At 36.6% G+C, this 23,302-nt stretch overlaps 1 protein-coding gene across 4 annotated transcripts in view; it reads left to right on the top strand.

The window, feature by feature from the left end:
- Positions 1–23,302, top strand: part of ABCD3 (ATP binding cassette subfamily D member 3) — a 98,549-nt gene that overhangs the window by 59,607 nt on the left and 15,640 nt on the right. For 3 of the 4 annotated variants that reach the window (XM_004378761.2, XM_004378762.2, XM_023733463.1), the window contains 10 exons: positions 838–961; positions 4,997–5,053; positions 7,534–7,676; positions 11,136–11,205; positions 13,416–13,485; positions 13,577–13,674; positions 13,971–14,062; positions 15,604–15,695; positions 15,776–15,848; positions 15,976–16,039. In XM_004378761.2, the coding sequence (XP_004378818.1) occupies positions 838–961; positions 4,997–5,053; positions 7,534–7,676; positions 11,136–11,205; positions 13,416–13,485; positions 13,577–13,674; positions 13,971–14,062; positions 15,604–15,695; positions 15,776–15,848; positions 15,976–16,039 (883 nt within the window). Of the gene's footprint in view, positions 1–837; positions 962–4,996; positions 5,054–7,533; positions 7,677–11,135; positions 11,206–13,415; positions 13,486–13,576; positions 13,675–13,970; positions 14,063–14,465; positions 14,571–15,603; positions 15,696–15,775; positions 15,849–15,975; positions 16,040–23,302 lie in introns of those variants that run through there. The other variant, XR_002824482.1, reaches the window with a different exon arrangement.

A 23,302-nucleotide genomic window follows, 5' to 3' on the forward strand; every position in this document is an offset into this window, starting at 1 on the left:
TCGATTATGTTCTTCCAGTTGTGCTGCTATTCTCACTTTAGATGAAGGTTTACAGAACGAAATAGTTTCTCATTAAACAGTTAGTGCACGTTGCCCTGTGACAATGGTTAACAACTCCCCAACATGTCAGCACTGTCCTTATTCAACCTTGGGTTCCCTATCACCTTGTGTTTCCTGTCCCCTTCTGCCTTCTAGTCCTTGTCCCTGGACTGCTGTGCCTCATTAGTCCCATTTTGTTTTATGAGGCTGTCCAATCCCCAGCTGAATGGTGAAGCTCGGAAGTGACTTCGCCACTGAGCTAAAACGGTGTCTGGGGGCCATACTCGCGGGGTTTCTCCAGTCTCTTTCAGGCCAGTAAATCTGGTCTTTTTTTGTGTGTGTTAGAATTTTGTTCTACATCCTTCTCCAGCTCTGTCCAGAACCCTCTGTTGTGATCCCGGTCAGAGCAGTCAGTGGTGGTAGCCGGGCACCATCTAGCTACTGAACTCAGTCTGGTGGAGGCCTTGGTAGCTGTGGTCCATTAGTCCTTTGGACTAATCTTTTCCTTGTATCCTGTTCTCTTCATTCTCCCTTGCTCCCGAAGGGGTGAGACCAGTGGAGTATCTTAGACAGCTGCTCACAGGCTTTTAAGACCCCAGACGCTACTCACCAAGGTAGAATGTAGAACATTGCCTTTATAAACTGTGTTATGCCAGTTGAGCTAGATGTTCCCCGAGGCCATGGGTAAGGACAATTTTTAAGGCCTCTTTTGGCTCCAGACTTTTCTGTTTCTGTGAATTTACATCAAGGTATAATGTTTTGTTTTGTTTTAAATATCATTTCTTATTGCTGTTTTAGAGCTTTCACATATTATAAAATGGGAAATCTGGACAACAGGATAGCTAATCCAGACCAGCTGCTTACACAAGATGTAGAAAAGTTTTGTAACAGTGTAGTTGATCTGTATTCAAATCTTAGTAAGGTAAGTTTCTGTGTTTTTAAACAATGTTTATGAACTTGTTGAATTTTGAATCTAAGCAGATTTACATAGAATTGATTTAGCAGAACAGCAGCAAATAAATATTTAATGTTTTTATAAGAAAATTAGAGTTGTTATAATAGTTGTAACTATTATATTTTTGTATGTATTTGTGAGGTGCTTTGACCAAAAACTGATAATCTAATGTCTTATTGACTGTTAATTTGTTTCAAAATTCCACATGTGTAACACTAGGCTAGGACTTCCTGTTGTTATTAGGTGACATCAAGTCTGTTCTGACTCATAGCGATCCAGTGTACAACAGAACAAAACACTGCCCAGTCCTGCCAGTCCTCACAGTCCTTGCTATGTCTGAGCCTGTTGTTGCAGCCACTGTCACTGCATCTCATTGAGGCTCTTTCTCTTTTTCGCTGACTCTCTGCTTTACCAAGCATGATGTCCTTCTCCAGGGACTGGTCCCTCCTCATAACACGTCCAGAGTACGTGAGATAAAGTCTTGCTGTCCTTGCTTCTAAGGAGCATTCTGTCTGTACTTCTTCCAAGACAGATTTGTTCATTCTTCTGGCAGTCCATGTATATTCAGTATTCTTCAGCAACACCATAATTCAGATGCATCAGTTCTTCTCCAGTCTTCCTTATTCATTGTCCAGCTTTCACATGCATATAAAAAACAAAACAAAACTCGTTGCTGTCGAGTCAGTTCTGACTCATAGCGTCCCTATCGGACAGAGTTGGACTGCCCCACAGAGTTTCCAAGGAGCGCCTGGTTGATTTGAACTGCCGACCTTTTGGTTAGCAGCCATAGCGCTTAACTACTACGCCACCAGGGTTTCCACATGTGTATGAGGTGATTGAAAATACCATGGCTTGGATCAGGCACACTGTAGTCCTCAGTGTGACATCTTTGCTTTTGAACACTTCAGAGAGGTCTTTTGCAGCATTTTGCCCAATACAATACATCGTTTGATTTCTTGACTGCTGCTTCCATGGATGTTGACTGTAGATCTAAGTACAATGAAATCCTTGACAACTTCAGTATTTTTTCTGTTTATCATGATGTTGCTTATTGGTCCAGTAGTGAAGATTTTTGTCTTCTTTATGTTGAGATATAATCCATGCTAAAGGCTGTAGTGTTTGATCTTCATTAGTAAGTGCTTTAAGTCCTCTTTACTTTCAGCAAGCAAGGTTGTGTCATCTGCATATTGCAGATTGATAATGAGTATTCCTCCAATCCTGATACCACGTTCTTCTTCATATAATCGAGCTTCTGAGAGTGTTTGCTCAGCATACAGATGGAATAAGTATGGTGAAAGGATACAACCCTGATACACACCTTTCTTGATTTTAAACCACGCAATATCCCCTTGTTGTGTTCGAACAACTGCCTCTTGGTCTGTCTGTGTGCAGGTTCTGCATGAGCACAATTAAGTGTTCTGGAATTCCCGTTCTTTGCAGTGTTGTCTATAATTTGTTATAATTCACACAGTCAGATGTCTTTGCATAGTTAATAAAATGCAGATAAATATCTGTCTGGTATTTTCTGCTTTCAGCCAAGATCCATCTGACATCAATAGTGATGTCCCTTGTTCCGCATCCTCCTCTGAATCTGGGTTGAATTTCTGGCAGTTCCCTGTCGATGTACTGCTGTAACTGCTTTTGAATGGTCTTCAGCAAAATTTTATTTGTGTGTGATATTGATGGTATTGTTTGATTATTTCTGTGTTCTGTTGGATCACCTTTCTTTGGAATAGGCACAAATAAGGACTTTCTACCTGCCCATTTCTCTGCCTTTGTAGCTCTAATTCTAATTGTCAGAAAATTTTCACAAGATACTAGTTTATTTCAGAAGTTTTCTAATTATTGGCTTTCTTTCTTTCTTTTTTGAATATTGCAAAAGCTCTTGATTCTGACAGTGGGTCTTAACCAGTTTTCTTTCTTCCTGCTTATTTTCTCAGTTCTTACACGTCTTGCTCATCTTATCTAACATCCTTACAGCTTTTGCTATAGTCTTCTTATTAAGCCATCTTCCTTGCTTTTACCTCCTGCATTGACTAGAGCATGTGGTGGGCACCTATAAGATCATCTACCCAGCATTTCCTCCTGTCCTCATCCGAGATGCCCCACTTCCCACCCAAACTACATGACTGCCTTTGGCCTCAGGTGGGAGCTTGTCTCAGTTTGGACCAATTGTAGTATCTTTACCTTTGGCCACAGTTGAACCAGATACCAGTCTTGGGACAAAAAACTGTATACATGGGCTAGATCCCATTGTAAGAACAGGAATGCTTCAACTTCAGCCATGTAGATGGAGGGAAATGGGCAATTCTTAGAAAAGTGATAGGTATCCACAGAGCTTCCCTCTTGCACACACACTGCCAAGATATCCTTTCACTTCATGCCAAACTGTTCTTTGTTTAGCTCTCCAGAAACCTTTGCTAACTGATCCCAAACTAAAGTAACTCTGACAGTTGCAAATAATTCAGTAATTTAGCTTTCTTTTCTGTTCTCATTACCACATTTTTAAGTTTGTTCTATGTTGAGGGGTAGAGAAGCGTTTGTATATAAAAATTTTCATGTAATTCTGTAGACATTGTTATGTATTCTTTACAGCTTGACACTTGAGTAAGTATATAGCTCAAAGCTTGTCACGTCTGCAATAGAGAAGAATATTATCAATTAACCGTAGTGGTGGTTGTGTACCACAGTGTGCTTACTGTTTCTAGTTGTTTGAACTCTGACTTAAATTATGAGTCATTATTTTTGTCAGTAACTTTTAAATATACTTGAATTGTATATCTAGCTTATTGATGATTGATAAAGCAAAAAAAAAAAAGGTTCCATCTTTGTGCAAGCCAGTCAATAACCCAAGCCATCTATCCTAATAATGATGCATATATTAGTCAGAGTGGGGACTTGGCTATAGACATAAAGTGAATAAACACAATTTGAGTTTCTTGAAAAACACTTCAAAATATGTGCAACTGATATTCCATCAATGCAGTTGTCTCCATATGTGAGGAGCAGTACATTAGTGTATTATTTTAGGTCTAGAATCTTAAGTTTTTTATCAGAAGATTAGATTCAGATGCACTCAATTATTTCAGTACATGGATGTTATCATAAAGTAATGGAATCAAACAGTATTAGAGCAGGAAGAGCCTCTCATTTTACAGGTGATGATACATACAATCTGCTGGTGGCAGATTTGAGGGTACAACTCAGGTTATTTTCTTCAGGGCCTTTATACCATACTGAGAAATTGCTAGCTTAGTAATGGTTATTATCACAGTAGAGCTATCTTAGTTCACGAAAAATGATAAATGTTTTTCCCACTTGATACTCAGTAGACATTGTTGAAGCTGTCTCCATTTTAAGTTACTTTTTTTTAAAAAAAAAAAAATAATCATTGTTGAGAATATACACAGCAGAGCATACACCAGTTCAACATGTACAATTTAGTGACATTGATTATATTCTTCGAGTTGTGCAGCCATTTTCACCCTTTTCTGGATTGTTCCTCTGCAATTAACATAAACTCACTGCTCCCAACTTTCCTGTCTTTCAAGTTTCTGTTGGCCAGTTTGATCCCATGTACAGTAGATAGATCTTAAAAGAGCACAATGCTCAAGGCAGACATTCCTTACTTAGTTAACCTTTTGTTCTGTTTTAAGACCTTTAGGGGATATTTTTGGTTTAAGGTTTAAGATTTAAAGATCATCTCAGGACAATAGTTTTTGGGGTTCATCTAGCCTCCATAGCTCCAGAAAGCCGAGATTCCATGAGAATTGAACTTCTGTTTTGCATTTTCCCCCTCAAGTTTCTTGAGAACAAGCACTGTCTTTTATGTATTCATTGATCTAAATATGGTTCTAATACTTTATATGCAGTGGGAACTCTGCATGTTGACAATTGTGTGTTAAATATTGAATAACATTTTGCATTTAACATATTAGCTATCAATTTAGGCACTCTATTTCTTTAGTTTTAATTCTGTGTGTTCTAATATTTATTTTACAGCCATTTTTAGACATAGTTTTGTATATCTTCAAATTAACAAGTGCAATCGGAGCTCAGGTGAGTTTACTTTTATTTTATCTTTTAAATTACTGTAATACTGTGTTGTGAATAGCTTGGTCTATAAGAATTTTTGTGTATCTCAAAGAATATGTTTTTACAGGGTATACCAACAAAGTCTGACTGGTTATAAAATAGTAATACTGTATTAGAGATTTAAAAAAAGTATTACTACTCATCTATCAGCTCTCTTGTTATCTGACATTTTGCATTTATGACAATAGTAAAAAATCTATCTGACTGTTTTGCATATTAGTGGTGTACATCTGGCAGTAATGAACATGGAGGTGTGAGGTGAGAGTAAGGCTGGCTGTGATGGTTAAGGGTATATGTCAGCTTGCCTGGGCCATTATTCTCAGTGGTTTGGCAGTTATGTAATGAAGTAATTTGGCAGTCATGTAGTGATATAGTTATTGTCCATTTTGTGATCTGATGTAGTCATCCTGTTTTCGCATAAGGCTGATTTTTGCATAATGACCTGGTCTTTGAAACCTGACCGTGTCAATAAGTGAGGAGTGAGTGTATTCCAATTTGGCTTTTTAATTTTCCTCAAGTCAGATACTTGGAAAATGTTGTAGTGTTAAGTAACCAGAAGTGCTTAAACATTGAACATACTAAAAATTGCACTGCTGTCGAGTTGATTCTGACTCATAGCGACACTATAGGACACAGTAGAACTGCCCTCATAAGGTTTCCAAGGCTGTAATCTTTACAGAAGCAGACTGCCACATCTGTCTCCTGCAGAGTGGCTAGTGAGTTCGAACCACTGACCTTTGGTTAGCAGCTGAGCGCTTTAACCACTGCACCACCAGGCCGCCTCAACATTAAACATAGGTGTACTTATTGCAAAGTAATATCTAAAAAGAGATTTGGAGACAGCCATTTTAATAAGAATGTTAAAGTATCAGGAATACCTTTAGAATGCTGTAAGAGTTTCAAGAATACTTCATAATATTATAAATGGTTGGCTGTCCCATGAGCCTGTCACCCTATTTCTCTGATATTTGTAATGGTAAGAATGACCTTTAAATTTTCTCGGCGTTTTCATTGAAGTTCAGTTTTTGGTAACTTAATATGTAATATTGTTGTATGTTTATAACACAACCATGTAATAGTATAGTTGTTTTATGCATATATGTGTATGTGTATACATTTTTGAGTTGATTAATAATTTATATAGTGGTTTTTGTTGCTGTCTGAAACACTGGTGAAAGCAGTTTTTTATTTGAATTTTTTTGTCTATCTTCCTAGCCCTTTGCTATCCTGTGATCCAGGTTTAATCATTCTTGTAGGGTCTTTTTACTGTAATAAAGTGAGTAAGCCTAATCTCTCTTGTCTCTGTGCTGTAATATGTTTACGGTACTTACTACATTTCCATAATGTCTGCATATATTTGCATTGTCAGACTCTGTGTATCTTGAAGGTAGAGACCATGTTTTAGTTATCTCTTTGGCACGTACTTGCAGTAGTTGGTGAAATGCATTGAATTCAGTCATACTTAATTTTTTAAAAATCTCAAACACATTATATGCCACACATATTTTGCTAGATAGTAGGAGTAAAAAGATGAATAGTGGTAAAAGAGGTAGATAGTCAGACAATTATAATGAAGTATTGTAAGTTCAATAGTAAAAGCTTGAATAAAGTATTGAGTGCCCAGAAGAATTGGAGGTGGTATTTGAGCTGCTTTGGAGAGGATAAACAAGTGTCCATTAGATAAGGTAGGCTTGCCAGACAGAAGAATAACCTCACTGAATGGCACGTTCAGGAAGCAGTTCTATATGGCAGATAATATTCCTAATATAGGAATGAGGGAAAGGCCTGCATTGAGCTTGGAAAGGTAAGCTTGTAGCTTCTCTTTTGGTGTGGTCAGTGGGTGGTGATGTCACTTATGAAGTTCGAAGGTACAGAAGAAAGAATCAAGATGTACGAGACGGGAAGGCCAGATAGAGCTTGTTTAGAGAATTGAGCTTAAGGCATCTACAGAGTCGTCGGATAAAGATGTATAGTTCTTAGATGGAAATAATTTGTTAAGTTCATAAGGATGATGGGACTGGAGATAAATATTGGATAAGAAGAAACGTAAGGAAGGAACCTCAGGGACGTTGAAAGAAAAGGTGAAAAAGAGGTCTGAGGGCTATTGTCAAATCTTGGAACAGACTTTTTCTTGGAATGGAAGAGTGTTAGATGCCAGAGAAAAGTTAGGATAAGAACTATGATGAGGAGTTTTTAGATGAGCAAATTCAGTAGAGCCGAGGTGTGGGCTGCAGTGGTTTGAGAAGGGATAGATGAGTAGTAAAAGTATAGAGGCCCAGTGTATATTTTTTCAGAAAAGAAACAATCAAGGAAAAAAAATTGATCAGAGGAGCAATTTCTCCCAAAGTTATTAGTTAATTATTAGAAATTGTACATGTTTGCATCTTGTGAATTTATTATTATATACTTGAACTTTGTATATCTTTCTCTCCCAATAATAATAGGGCCCAGCAAGCATGATGGCCTACTTGGTTGTCTCTGGGCTATTCCTAACTCGACTTAGAAGACCCATTGGTAAGATGACAATAACTGAGCAAAAGTATGAAGGAGAATATAGATATGTTAATTCTCGACTCATTACAAACAGGTAAGGAAAAATGTGTTATTAAAGCTTTGCTAAAAATTCATTTTTATGGAAATTGATGTCATATAAATTGACTCCAAAAAGTCTAGTAAATCTGTTGTTTCTGTAACAGTATGTGTGTTTAGTGTGTGTATGTGCTTGCCTTTTTTGAAAATATATATTACCAAAGATAATAGTTTTATAAAGTAGTAATCCTCTGCATTTCTAATCCTTTTTCTGTTTGATTCACCTCTTCATATCTTCTATATTTTTAATTTCTTTCAATTTTATTTTGAACATAGTCAAAATACAGTTTAAATTTACTTACAATTTGCTTTGAAGAAAATGTCTCAATTTATCCACGGAGTGTTTTTATTTTGAAACTATGTTTGGAATACTCAGTAATTCAGTCTCATTGCATGTGTCTGTACCTATTTTCCAGATAGTTAAAAGAGCTAAAATAGAAAAAAAGACTGTGGGCTTTGAATCTAGCCAGGATAGTTTCAAAAATCTACCTTCTTCATTTATGTGTTATATGACTTTCAGCAAGTTATTCATAGCCTCACTTACATATATATATACATATACACACAAAGCTTCTAGCACAGTTTTTGATACATAGCAGATGCTCAATAAAGTTTCTCACCCTCAAATGTCATATTGATCTACTTCCAACCTTAAGTCATTTTAAGGGTTCTGATACTCACTAAATAAAGAAAATGACTACTGCATAGATAGTTACAGAGTTGTCAAGGAAATTACTCTTTTAACAGTTTCTTCTTGCTTTATTTCCTTGGATTGCTAAAATAGTACCAATTTTACATGGAGTTTGGCTCTAGGGGGCAGAGGAATAGAGGGATGAGTACAGAGGTGATTTGCCAAGTGAATGAAAGATGGTGTCAGGTAGGATGCTTTTGACTGCAAGAAACAGAAAACTGACTCAGATGGCTTCAACAATAAAGACATTTACTACTTCATATAAGCACTCTTAAGATAAAGCAATTCCAGACACAGCATGATCAGACTTCTGGCTCTTGCTCTTTGATGTTCTCTTGGCTCTGCCTTTCTCTTTCCCTTGTATGTTAACTCTGTCCTCAGACTAACTCTTCTTCTGATCACAAGATGGCAGGAGCAGTTCTAGATCTCGTAAACTCTCACCACCAAAAAAGCCCAGAGATAAAAAGGGGCCATCTTTCTTCTGGTGTCTCTTTAGGAGAGCACAGAAACCTTTCCTAGAAGCCCCACTGCTGACTTTCCCTCACATCTCATTGGCCAGAATTATCATTTGCCTGTAGCAAAGTGAGTAGGACTACCGTTATTGGCTTAGACCAGTCAGAACCTGTTGATGGGCCTGATGCCATTCCTAAAGCATTTGAGCGCACAGAAGAGAATAGATAAATTTAAGAAAATTGGAGTTCTCTTAGGAAGAAGAATGTGGGAGAGAATGGATGTTGGATAGGAAGCCACTGATATTCTAGGATGTTCTGTCCCTTCAGGTTTTAGATGGGGGCTAAAATGAGTCAGTTCAGAGGAAGGAGAATCCTCACCTCATCTTCTTCTGTGGGCTTAGATGTGCAGAGGAGAAAGAAGAAAGTAGGAGACATAATTATAGGTGTAAAGCGATATCTTAAACTGGAGTTTTCATACCCTGAAGGTCTGTATCATTATACCACGGAAAATGTGAAACACAGGATAAACATGATGTATCCTTATGTAAAGTCAATTTTACTTGAAGGAGTTGAAGTGGGAGGTACCTTGTATTTATGATGAAAAATGCAGAGTAGAAAATTCTGGAGTAGAATATAAAATTCATATAAACTTTTAAGGGAAAGAAAGAGACTTTAAGGAATATTGGGTGTTTTTGAAGGCTGTTTCAGCTGTGCCATCTAGACTCCTAGTATAAATATTTAACTTTCTTCTGCTCTAAGAGGTACTGCTGGGAAGGTTTACATCATACTGATATAGTGGAAAGACTGTAGACTTTAGGGTCAGATTTGAGGTATAATCTCAGCTCCTTCACTTGTATGAGCTTTGAAAATTTACTTAACCACTCTGAACCGTTTTCTTTATCTGTAAAATGTCCTTTTTTCTAATCAAGGTTCTTGAGGCTACCAGCAGCAGAGACCCATTCAAGCCATCTCAAGAAAAGGGAGGTTGTTGTGCAGATATGGTGGGGTTCCACAAATAAGAATGACTGTGCATCTAGGGCATCTGGGAGCTGGCAGTGTGAAGCTGTCAGGAGTTAGCCTGCTTTTCTGTCAAACTTTCAAAGGCTGTATGCCATGGCATCACTACCTGTCTGTTTCTAGCTGTTTTTTAATCCTCTCCTTCCTACCTGGGTTTGTATTTCAATTTGTAGTCTGTAACAGCTGTCCCAGTCCTGTCTCCATATATATTATGGCAGCTTCCTCCTGTGTCTTATTTCAAATTCCTGTAAGTTAGCCTAGCATATCTCTTCCAGCCAGGCAACACATGGCATAGTTTGCAGTCCAGTATATGATCGGGTCAGGTGCACATCCCTGTGCTCCGATTCTAGGGGCAAAATCTCATATACAGACCACAGCCATTCAGGAGAGCAGGGGACAGGGACAGAGAGTACCCCCATAAATCAGGCAGACTGGCCTCATGAAATCTAACATTCCTATCCAACAGCAATGATGCTAGGATTAAAGGTAATATTTGTAAAGTATCTAACATAGTTCCTAGCACTTAGTAGGTATTTAGAAATGGTAGCTCATTATTTATTGTAGAATTTTTCATTTAACTAGGGAGGTACACTTTGACAAGTTTTTTCTCTTTTAAATTAACTTTGTTTGACTTAGGAGAGTCTCTTCTGTTAGCCATGATTATTTCAACAGAGAAAAATTGTGTATGTAGAATTCTTTGAAGAAAATATTTTTCTTTTAAAGTATACATCAGAGATTATAAGTAACTACAGTAAACCTGGGTATAATACCTCAAACTTAAATGTTAATATAGCGTTAATTAAACCAGATAGAAAAATTATTTCCTTTTCCTTCCCATTTCTCTTTAAATTAAAGGGACGGAGCTGTGTAATTTTCTTAGGTACTTTCCCATTTTACACTAATAGAATCACTTCTCCCTCTTCTCCCCTAAAAAACAATGTGAGCATAAGACGTGTTTAAAACCATTGACTTTGCAGCCATGTGCCTAGTTTGATTTCTAGTCAGAGTACACTCAGCTCACTAATCCAGCCACCATAATCAGAGAGTAAGATTTCATTGACTCTTCAGGAGTGCAGACAGATAGAAAATCTGTAATATCGGACTTCAGCCAAGAAGAAATAAGTGTTTTGTCGTTCATAAAAAATAATTCTTCAGTTTTATGTTTTAAGACCTGACAGTTATACTCTTAGTTGTAAAATGTCCATTTAAAACATTCAGTCACCAAGTACTGTATTCCAGTTACTTTTTCAGGCTTACATAACATTAAAATTAATTGCTGAATTATTTTCTTTAATAGTGAAGAAATTGCCTTTTATAGTGGCAATAAAAGAGAAAAGCAGACGATCCACTCAGTCTTCCGAAAACTGGTAAGATAACATACTTGACACTCACATATTTATAGAAAGACTTTTTTAGCCTATACCATGTTATGTAGATATACATACCTTTAAGATATTTGTTTTTAAATAGTTATAAAGGATTTTTATACTGTATATATAACAAAAAATACGAGATTAAAAACTATCATACCGGTATATTAAGGTATCAAGTTATAATAAATAGATAGAATCATTAAAATAATCTTCAGTGTATTTTTGAAGAGGTTGCTTAGAAGTCTTACTTAGTTATAAATTTAGTGATTCCCACAGAAAGAATTTGCTCTTTTAGCATTTGTAATAATACAATGAAGTTTACTATTTAGAGCAAAGGTTGGCAGACTTTTTCTGTCAAGAACAAGATAGTGTCTATCTTAGATATATGATCTCTGTTGCAAGTACTCAGCTCCACCATGTGAAAGTAGCTATAGACATATGTGAATGAACGGGTATGGCTATGTTCTAATAAAACTTTATTTACAAAAATAGCAGGCTGGATTTATACTGTGGACTGTTGTTTGCTGATCCCTGGTTTAGAATATAAAAATTGTTTCTTGTGAAAGCTGTATTTCATTATTTACTTGCCACTTAGGAAATTTGAATCCAAGTAATTTTATTCATTACTCATTCAAAAGAAATTGAGTGCCAGCTAAATGCCAGTGCTTATTCTAGTTGCTAGTGTAGAGTGATTAAAAATGACAGACAAAATCCTGCCTTCAGGAAGCTTACATGGTAGTGGAAGTTTGTGAAATTAAATACAGATTTTAGATGATTAAAAAACATTTAAAAAATTATTTTAAATTATTTCAGGAATTAGATTTTTGCCTTAATGATGATAAACATGACTGAACTTTTTAGTTTTTAAAGTGCTCACTGATAAATACATTTAAGATAATTTTCCAGAACAATGCTGTTTACTAGCCTGCTCTTCACATGGTTTGCTTATTCTTATTCTTTAGGTTTCATCCCAAATGTTAACACCTCTTAGAGAGGCCTTGCCTTCTCTGATTAGTCTATCTGAAATACCCTCTGCCAGTTACTGCCTGTTAATCAGGCTCTGTAAAAGCATACATTTCAATCTATAATTATCTTGTCTGTGTACTTGTCTGCCCTCTTTCATTAGAATGTAAGCTCCATGAGCTCAGGGACTTTGTGTGTTCTATTCATTGTTGTATCTCCAACATGAGTACAGCACCTGGCACATGGTATTCATTGAGTAAATGTTCCAGATATTGTTTTAGATGTAGGGAATAGTAAGAACAAGCTCTCTGGTACTCAAGAAGTCCACGTTTTAGTGGAGGAGACAGCGAATGTGTAAACAACTGGATATTTTATATAATTTCAGGTAGTAATGAATTCTGTGACCAAAAATAAAACAGGATAAAGGGATAGAGGATGATAGGGGCTGCTATTTCGTATAGGATGGTCAAGAAGGTCTTTCTTGTGAAGGTGACATTTAAGCAAATACCACATGACATGAAGGAGTTGGTCACAAAATGTAAACATCTAGGAAGAAAGTATTTCTGGCAGAGGTAACAAGAGGAGAACTTAAGGCAAGAACCTGTTTGAGGAGCAGTGTTTCTGTAGCTTAGTGGGAAGGAGCACAGGAGAAGCAAATGAGGTTTGAGATAGAGTCCATGAACAGATCTGATAGATGGAAAATTTGAGAACACTAAAAATCCAGAGTAAGAAATATTTTTAGGCTTGTATTTTTGAGATAATGTAGGCTCAAATTAAAGCTTCAGACATAGGCTGTTCGCTGTTAGCATTGGCATTCAGTTCAGATTGGGTGTAATTAAATTCTTAGGGAAAGCACAGACCGGGTACACTGAGTGCCAGTCCAGACAGTTAATGCTTCACCCAATTCAGACATCCCTCCGTTCTTTGGTTGTTGATCAGTTTTGGGATTATGTCTCTGACAGTATTATGAATACAGTAGCATTGTACTGCTGCATACAAGGGATACCACATTATTAAAATTCTTTATGTAATTTCTACTCTGCATTAAAATGATTTTTATCAAGTCATGAAGTGTTTGTTGCATCTGCTCAGCATTGTGCTGAATGAAATATGATACACAATATAATCAGAATCTGTAGGCACTCAAGACATAATTGTTGAATAAATGAATAACAGTTTGTTTAATCCTTGTAGATTCATTTATTTTTTATATATATATTTCTGGTTTTGCTTTCTGCCAGGTGGAGCACCTACATAATTTCATTTTGTTTCGGTTCTCTATGGGCTTCATTGATAGCATAATTGCCAAATGTAAGTATGTTTTAAAAGAGAAAGTAGGCTGAGATTTGTGAAAAAAGTAAGCTATTGTTAATGTTTTAAGTCTTAACTGTTTTTGTTTCAGACCTTGCCACTGTAGTGGGTTACCTTGTGGTCAGTCGTCCTTTTCTAGATTTGTCTCATCCTCGACATCTCAAGAGTACACATTCAGAACTTCTGGAGGTAAAATAATATTAATAATAATTAACCAAACCAAAAACCAAACCCATTGCCATCGAGTCAGTTCCGACTCATAGAGACCGCATAGGACAGAGTAGAACTGCCCCATACGGTTCCCAAGAAGCAGCTGGTGGATTCAAACTGCCGATCTTTTGGTTAACAGCCAAGCTCTTAACCACTGAGCCATCAGGGCTCCAATGATAATTGGTAAATGAAAATTTAAAAATAAAAAAGAAAGTCTTGTACACTGTTTTTAATCTCAGAATGTAAGTGAAAACTAATATTTCTTTCTATTTAAGGATTACTACCAAAGTGGAAGAATGCTTTTACGAATGTCTCAAGCTCTGGGTCGAATAGTTTTGGCTGGTCGTGAGATGACTAGATTGGCTGGGTAAGATGAGTAATTATAATTATTATATATTATATTAATTATAATTATATTATAATTCTGGAGAATAGTTTTTTAAACGTTGTCTTTAATGATGGTGCCCAGTTGAGGTTAAGATAAGGGGGCAACTGAAGCCCCATTTCCTACTCCAGGAAACTGGTTTTGATAGAAAATTAAGGAAAGGTTTTTCTCTGACAGTGAACTTTTTATGGTTTCCTAAGACAGCTGTTTTGAGCCTTAAACTAGATTAGTTGTTCTCAAGCTGTTTATTCCATGGACATTGGTATTTCATAAGTTAGGAAATGCTAAATCATGACAGTCTTTTCTTAATTCACAGTAAATTAAGTTAATGAATAGAATTTTCTCATTTGAACTTTCTTCCCCCACTATAAATTTTTTTTCTTAGCGCTTTGATACTAGCAACATAGCAACCTTCATAAACAAATATGAAGTTGATTTTAGTGAAAAGAAAGAAAAGTCAGTGGTACTTATGGCATCTGTGGGTGCAATTGTAAGTATGGTCATATTGTCTGATAGTAAAATTGTTCTTAGAACATACAATAGAATTAAATATTTCAATATTTCAAGCTCTAATGTAAAGAGTATGATATGGTGTGAAAAAAAACACTGTAATGTAAAAAGCACCATAAATTTCAGGTGCTCTGTTACCTAAAGAAATTTGATGACTTAAGATCTCTCCCAGGCCTGTGAGTCATCTTTATATTTTTTCTTACTTCTTTATTCCTTCCTGGCATTTAAGATCTTCATGGCAAGATAGAGGAAGTGGTAAATTACCATGAGGAATCTCTTTCTGTTGAGAATGCTCACATTCTTCCTACCTGCTACTACCTTTGCTAATGTCTTTACAGCTCATGGCATATTAGGTGCTTCTGTTTCTTTAGATTTCTGCTTGTCATTTACAGAAAATCCTGTTTTTCTTCTTTGATGCAGATTGCCTTCTCTTTCACCATCATGTCATTCTTACACTCACCAACCTCTTAACATTAGTTTTGATTTTCTCTATTGCCACAGTGAATTCCATCTAATATGAAGAACTCTTCATCTTCTCCCCTCTTTAGACCATGTGTTTGTAGAAAAGCAGCATTCATTTGGCATACACATAATAAATGCCTTCCTTAGATTGGGAGGCCAAAATATACATGGCTGTATAGATCACTCCAGCAGGACTCAGGGTCTATACTTCCTGGGTCTAGGCAATGCACTAGTCCTTTAGTTGTATCCACTAGAAACTTCCTGAAAAATCCAGCAGCAAACAGCCTGCTTGACATGCCTAAAATGAAGCATCTGTTAGGTAGGGATTCTGTGAAATCGCTTTCTTTATCCCCATACTCCTACTCTTCTACCGAAACATAATGAGCAAAACATGGGCATACTATCATTAATACTTTGCTTATAAGATTTACTGTAGGTTATTTCATTTAAACTGAAATATAATTTTAGAAACTTCGATTAGGTTTGTATGAAATTAAAGATATGATAGTCTCTGGAGTTTTGATTATGGTTTCCTTTTTTTAAAATTTTAGTTTTACTGCTCGGATTACGGAATTAATGCAAGTACTAAAGGATTTAAATCATGGCAGATATGAACGTACAATGGTCTCACAACAGGAAAGGGGTAAATATGAATATCTTAGGCCATAATTTTAAGTCTTCACTGGCATAATATGATACTTTAATACTTATTTTCCATTTAAGGTGCTGAAGGACCACAAGTCATTCCCTTGGTACTTGGTGCTGGAGAAATCATCAACGCAGATAACATTATAAAGTATGTGCTGAAAAAGTTCTTTAGGACTTTTAACAAAAGTTAGTAAACATTTGACTAACTTTATTTTAGCTTACATTTGCTTATTGTTTACTATAAAACTATTCTGTATTTATTAATTTCTCTGTAGGTTTGATCATGTTCCTTTAGCAACACCAAATGGAGACATCTTGATCCGGGACCTTAATTTTGAAGTAAGTTGTTAAATGATCACGTAAAAGCTTTACTCATCTTCAAACTGAAAACTGAACAACTGTTGTTCAAATACTTAAAATAATGTTAAGGCTTGACTTAGTTTCTGAATCCACAGAATTGCTTTATGAACTAAGTCTTTGAAACAGAAATCTGTTTTTCTAGTTGACAGGGTTTTAAAATTTCAAATATGATTACACCCTCTCCTCATTTACTGACATGGTTAGGTTCCAAAGAACAGGTTGTTACGTGAAAATCAGGATTATGAGAAAATGGAGGATGACCACAACAGATCACAAAAAGGAAGATGACTACATCATTATGCAACTGCCAAATTACATCATTACATAACTGCCAGACCACTGAGAATCATGGCCCAGCCAAATTTGTCACATAACCTCAACCATCACAGCCAATGTTATTCTAGCCTCACACTTCAGCATTTGCTACTGCCAGCCGTACGTCTTTAATGTGCAAAATAGATAGTAGATTTTTTACTGTTGTCATCAATGCGAAATGTTAGATAACGAGATAATAAGCGTGGAGAGGGTATATATAAAAAAAATTTGCACAAAAAAGTTCATCTCAAAAAAACCATAGAAGGTATAGGTAATTGGAATCTCTAGTTTAGAATGAAATATCTGAACATGAAAATATAATTTTAGTCTGTTTAAATAAATTAAAAATCCTTACCTTTTGGTATTGTTTTGACTGTACAGGAAGATACAAAAAAAAACCAAAACCAAACCTGTTGGAATCGAGTCAATTCCAACTCATAGTGGCCCTATGGGACAGAGTAGAACTGCCCTATAGGGTTTCCAAGCAACAGCTGCTGGATTCGAACTGCCAACCTTTTGGTTAGCAGCCGAGCTCTTAACTAGATACTTATGAAAACAAAATGTAGACTTCCTTATTACTGATGAAGGAAACCCTGGTGGCGTAGTGGTTAAGTGCCATGGCTGCTAACCAAAGGGTTGGCAGTTCAAATCCATCAGGTGCTCCTTGGAAACTCTATTGTGCAGTCCTACTCTGTCCTATAGGGTCACTATGAGTCAGAATTGACTTGACAGCAACGGTTTTTTTTTTTTTTCTTAGTACTGATTAAAACATTGCATGAGCAGTCCAGTAGAACAACCGATAGCCACTCTCCCAAAACAAGTAAGATCTCATGTCAAGTGAATAGCGTTGCTGGTTTAATATATTCTGTTAACCAAATAGGAAGATGACAGACCAAACTGAAAAAAAAAAGGCAAAAGCTAAGCGTTTTTGTATGGTTTGTAAGACTGTCTCGAGTAATTATTTAGGTTTTGTATGTTGTGATTTCATAAATGGTCCAGATCTAGAAATGAAGATTATTAACAAATGTCTATCATGTAGGGTGTCTCCACAGTTCCAGATAGCAGCACTATCCAATGGAATTTTCTGGAATTATGGAAATGTTTTTTATCTGTGCTGTCCAGTACAGTAGTCACATGTGGCTGTTGAGCACTTGAGATGTAGCTGGTGATAATGAGGAACTGAATTTTAAATTTTATCTAGTTTCATTAATTTGACTTTAAATTAAATGACCACATGTGGCTAGTGACTACTATATTGGAAATTCCTTTCTGTGTGCCTATGTATATGACCGGAGCTCTGAAATTCCTTTCTGAAATTCCTTTGTATGTGCTTGTGTATATGAAATCCTTTTCTATGTGCCTATGTATATGACCGGAGCCCTGGTGGACAGTGGTTAGGAGCTCGGCTGCTAACAAAAGCTCGACCGTTTGAATCCACCAGCCGCTCCTTGGAAACCCTATGGGGCAGTTCTACTCTGTACTTTTGGGTCGCTATGAGTTGGAATCGACTCGATGGCAATGGGTTTGGGTTTTTTTTTTTTGGTATGTATATGACCCTCTGTAGTTTCTGTTTGATATGGGGATGTTTTTCACTTACTTTCATTGAAAGGATGTTGTCTGATAGTTTATAAAATAAGGCATATAATTACTGGATTTGTTTCCGGATTGTTTCTGTTCTTAGTAATTTGTATTTATTAAGTACATCTTCACTTTCTTTAAGGAACTTTAAGAAACTATAAAAACGAAAAATGTTAGTTTTACGAAGTACTTTGAACTTCCTCAACAATGAATAGTGCAGCTTAGCGGTGGTTGCTCCGGTTACTATAGTGCTTCTTTGACGAAGGAGGTGGCCGCCCACCAGGCTTGATTTCAAGGATAAAAAAGATCTCAGAACCCCATCTTTGATAGATTTTCAGTAGCACCTTTACTGCCACTAACCGAAGGTAAAAGGAACATGAGATTTCTCCATTGAAGAGTGCCTCTGTATCTTGGCCCTTTTTCCCACTTTTTCTCACTTCTGTCTTTGCAGAAATAAAATGCACCAAACAATCCAGGTGCACAGATAGCTTAAGCATAGTGAGAAAGTATCTGAATGCACAGATATACAGAGAAGATAGATCATGATTATGTGATGTTACTCACTGTGTCATAGGTCATGGCACTAAAGCTGTCACTCTGCTTTTAATTCAAAAGCTCTTCCTTTTAGGTCCCTATGTTTAGATTTAATATTTTAACTTTATTTTTAGTCTCAAAAAGCTTCTTACTTTTTTGCTGTTTGGTTTCATTTGGAAAGTCTTTTTTGAGCCCCAGATACACTCCTACTTGTTCAAGTTCTTTACTTCATGACCATGTTCCTTACCATGTGGTATCGATCCTATTATTCTTGTTTTGTCATCTTCTCCACTGGGAGCGGTTTCTCTGATTTCTGTACTTTTGGTCCACGGTTATGAATTCCTCTTTTATCTCTTCATGACTTAAGGTATTCTAAGTTAGCCTTATTTTTCTCTTATTTATTCTTTCTGTCTTCTTTCTTAACATAGCCTTTTGTTATTCAGTAAACGTCCTTCAGTTCTTTGTAACTTCCAATTATTTTCCACCCATCTGGCTCTCTTGAAAGTGAGCATTACTTTCTCCTGGAAAGAGGCATAATAATAAAATGTCTACTACTTTATGATTCATTTGTCTTTTTGGTTACATTATACAATAAGCTTCTTTTGGATAGTAGATTTTGTACCTTGTTCTTTTATAACCTCCCTCACTAGAGACATAAATGTATCTAGATATTCTTCTGTGAGGTATGTAAACTGAAGAGACCCTAAGAGATAATAACTTATAGGTTATGAGAGAGTAATTAAAATAGTACTTTTTAACTTACCTATTCAAAGTTTTACCATTTCAGTAAGGCCTATTTGTGGTGTTTAAAGAAGCCAATAACTTTCATAAACAGTATACTTTTATATAATCTCTCTTTTACTTAAACCATATTAATGTGTAAAATTTTTTTATAATTATGATAAATTCATAGGAATTAGGATTTATCAAGGACTGTTACTTATGGGGGAAGTTTTTTATTGGTAAAGAAAAAACATAGTAGTTCAGAGCATTCTTTGCCCCAGTAAAGCCATCCAGGAGTCCCAATAATGCAGTGTTATTAGGAACCTGATTTTCAGCAAAAGTCACCATTGGCTTTTAGTCTTAATTCAGCCCACCCAAAAAATTACAGTTTGTAAATCTCGTATATGGAAAAATTGTCGTTGGCTCTCATGGCTGATGTCATAATTGGAGGTTTTTGTCCAACCCTGCCAAAAGCCATGGAATAAGGAAAAGTTAATGCTCAGTCTACAAGTTTGAGCATAAGAGAGTACCTTGGAATTTCAGTCCGTGTAATTATTTATACATGTTATTATAAACTTTGTTTTGGTGGTGCAGTGGTTAAGAGCTCAGGCAGCTAACTGAAAGGTCGGCAGTTTGAATCCATCAGCTGCTTCTTGGAAACCCTGGGGGGCAGTTCTGCTCTGTCCTACAGGGTCACTGTGAGTCGGAATCAACTTGATGGCACTAGGTTTTTTTTTTTTGGTCTTATTATAACAAATAATGTGGAGGGATATTGTTGGAGGCAGGACTGTTGATATCAGTGAAAACCACAGTAAGCAATTGGGGCAGAAGAAATATATATGGCTGACATTACTTAAATAAAACATATTAGTAGGGAACCATTTAATTAACAGTTCTCTGAACCTTTAGAGCTCCTAAGGGCATCACCCTTATAAACCAAAAAAGCCAAACCCATTACCATCAAGTTGATTCTGACTCATAGTGGCCCTACTGGACAGAGTAGAACTGCCCCGTAGGTTTTACAAGGAACGGCTAATTGGAACTGCTGACTTTTTGGTTGGCAGCCAAGCTCTTAACCACTGTGCCACCAGGGCTCCATCACCATTATAGTAGAGTATAATTATTATATATAATAACCTTGCATTATCAAGAATATTTTAAGAATATTCAATATATTCAATTTTGTTGACCAAAGAAATGTCTGTAATTGTTTAGAAAGAAGTCCATCAAAATGATCTCTTTAAAAGAATTTCTCACAAAAATGTACTGTTCATTCATCTGGAAAAGTCATTCAGAATATCTCATTCTCCATCAATGGTGTGCATAACTTTTGTCATTTTATTATAGATCAACTATGTGGTGGGTTAGTAATGCTTAACCTTTCTTTGGAGGTTCATACTTAAATAGAATTTTTGGCAGCACATTGAAGAGTAAACTTAAAAAAAAAATTTTAGCTGAAAAAACTTAATTATAATATATAGCAATGTAAACAATGTATATGTTTTTAATGATTCTTTCATCCCAAAGACATTCAATAGCTTCAGCTTTGTCATTCCAAGAAGTAGTTAAGAATTAATTAATATTATAATGGGATATCTCAAGATAATTTTTAAAAGTAATTTCACTACTAATAGCACCTATAAATGATAGTTAAATGATAGGGTGACTTTGTTGTTTTCTAGTCGTTTAAATGTTTACCCTTTTTACATTTAGTTTGTAAAATCTGAGACTCCTAGTTAGCATATTTTGAAATTGCAAAGTATTATCGAAGCTTTATTTTGAAAATGTATTGTTTCCTCACTTGGGTAGGTTGCAAATTTGGCAATCCTGTTATGGATTCGTGGCATTGGTGTGCTCTGGCACACTGAGAACCACTGTCCAGGATACCATTTTTACCATATAAAGTACCGTTTTCAGCCATACCTTCTCAACTTGTAAAGTGGATGGCTAGATATAAGATTTTTGTCCATGTTTACATGTGGAGTGTAGTCAGAACTTCAGAGCTAGGAGATGCTTTAAAAATCGTCTCCTCCAAACTCTCATTTTGCTTATAGACCTTGAGACGTTACCCAGCTTATTAATAATGAAGCCACCGTTTATTGACCTTCTACGATGAACCGAATATTACACTAACACCTTTGTAAAAAAGACTCATTTTTATCTTTGAAATATTCCCATGAGGTATCTTGTATTCTCATTTTATATAATTATACTCTTCAAGACTACCAATTCATCTCTTTTCTTCTCCTTTCAAACTTCCAGTGTTTCCTGCTCCATCTTTACTTTCAACTGATGACCTAGCTTCTTCCTTCACTGAGAACATTGAAGCAATTGACAGAACTTCTACAAACTCCTCCTCCCCATTTATCTTCATCTTTTGTTTTCTTCTATATTCATTTCTTTGGTGATTTCATCCTATCTCATGGCTTTAAACACCTTCTGTATGCTGATGGGAGCCCTGATGGCACGGTGGTTAAGAGCTCGACTGCTAACCAAAAGGTCAGCAGTTTGAATCCACCAGCTGCCCCTTGGAAACCCTATAGGGCAGTTCTACTCTGTCCTATAGGGTCACTATGAGTCAGAATCTACTCCATGGCAACATATATGCTGATGACCTCCAAACTGACATCTCCAACCTAGACCTGACTGCTGAACTCCAGATTTTTACATCCAATTTCACACTCAGCATTTACACTTGCTTATCTAATGGATGCTTCAAAACTAATATAGTGAAACCTGTAAGAGCTGGAACTCAACGGGACTGCCTTGTTTTCCCGAGTCTCATAGGTTTTCTGCCTTTGACAGGGTCCAATCTTATCACTTTTCTATCCCTCATTTTAGTGGAAAATATTTGCGTTTTCCTTCTCTGGCAGGTTTCCATCTTACACAGGTCCTGGCTTTATTAGGGTTTACTGTATGTCCAGAACTGGACTTCCGATCTGCCTCTTAAAACCACTTTCAGCCTTTCCTAGCTCAGTTAATGACAGCTTGTCCTTCCAGTTGCTCAGGCCAAACCCCTTGGTGTTGTCCTTGACTCCTCTTTCTCTTATATCCCACAGCAGTCCATCAGGAAATAATCTTGGCTCTACCTCCAAAATACAGTTTATTAAGAATCTAATCATTTCTCATCATCTCCACTGTTAACACCTGGTCTAACCTACCATCATTTCTTGCCAGGATTATTGCAGTGGCCTCCTAATATCCCTGTTTCCACCTTTGTCCCCATCCTCCTGTTAAAACATAAGCCAGACCACTTCACTCCTTTGCTACTAAAACCTCTGATGACTCTCCATTTCATCAGAGTAAAAAGCCAACATCCTTTCAGTAGCTTACAAGGCCCTATAGTATTTGCCTGCCATTATTCGACCCCTGGAGCCCTGGTGACGCAGTGGTTAAGAGCTCGTCTGCTAACCAAAAGGTCAGCAATTTGAATCCACCAGCCGCTCCTTAGAAACCCTATAGGGCAGTTCTGCTCTGTCCTGTAGGGTCACTGTGAGTTGAAATCAACTCAATGGCAACAAGTTTGGTTTTGGTTATTCTACCCCCACCCCCACCCCTTACCTATCTGAGCGCATTTCCTACTACTCTTCCCTCCTGCTCATTTTCTCCAGCCAGATCAGCCTCCTTTCTGTTTTTTTTTCTTTTTTTTTTTTTTTTTGAATATATATATGTTTTCAATTGTACTTTAGATGAAGATTTACAGAATAAACTAGAACTAGTTTCTCATTAAACATTTAGTACATATATTGTTTTATGATATTGGTTAACAACATCACGACATGTCAATACTCTTCCTTCTCAAACTTGGGTTCCCTATTACCAGTTTTCCTGTCTCCTCCTGCCTTCTACTCCTTGCTCCTGGGCTGGTGTGCCCCTTTAGTCTTGTTTTGTTTTATGGGACTGTCTAATCTTTGACTGAAGGGTGAACCTTGGGAGTGACTTCATTACTGACTAAAAGTGTGTCCAGGGGCCATACTCTCAGGGTTTCTCCAGTCTGTGTCAGGCCAGCAAGTCTGGTCTTCTTTTGTGAGTTAGAATTTTGTTCTACATTTTTCTGCAGCTCTATCTGGGACCCTCTATTGTTATCCCTGT

Source organism: Trichechus manatus, unplaced genomic scaffold, assembly GCF_000243295.1.
Source record: "Trichechus manatus latirostris isolate Lorelei unplaced genomic scaffold, TriManLat1.0 scaffold00058, whole genome shotgun sequence".
NCBI lineage: Eukaryota > Metazoa > Chordata > Mammalia > Sirenia > Trichechidae > Trichechus > Trichechus manatus.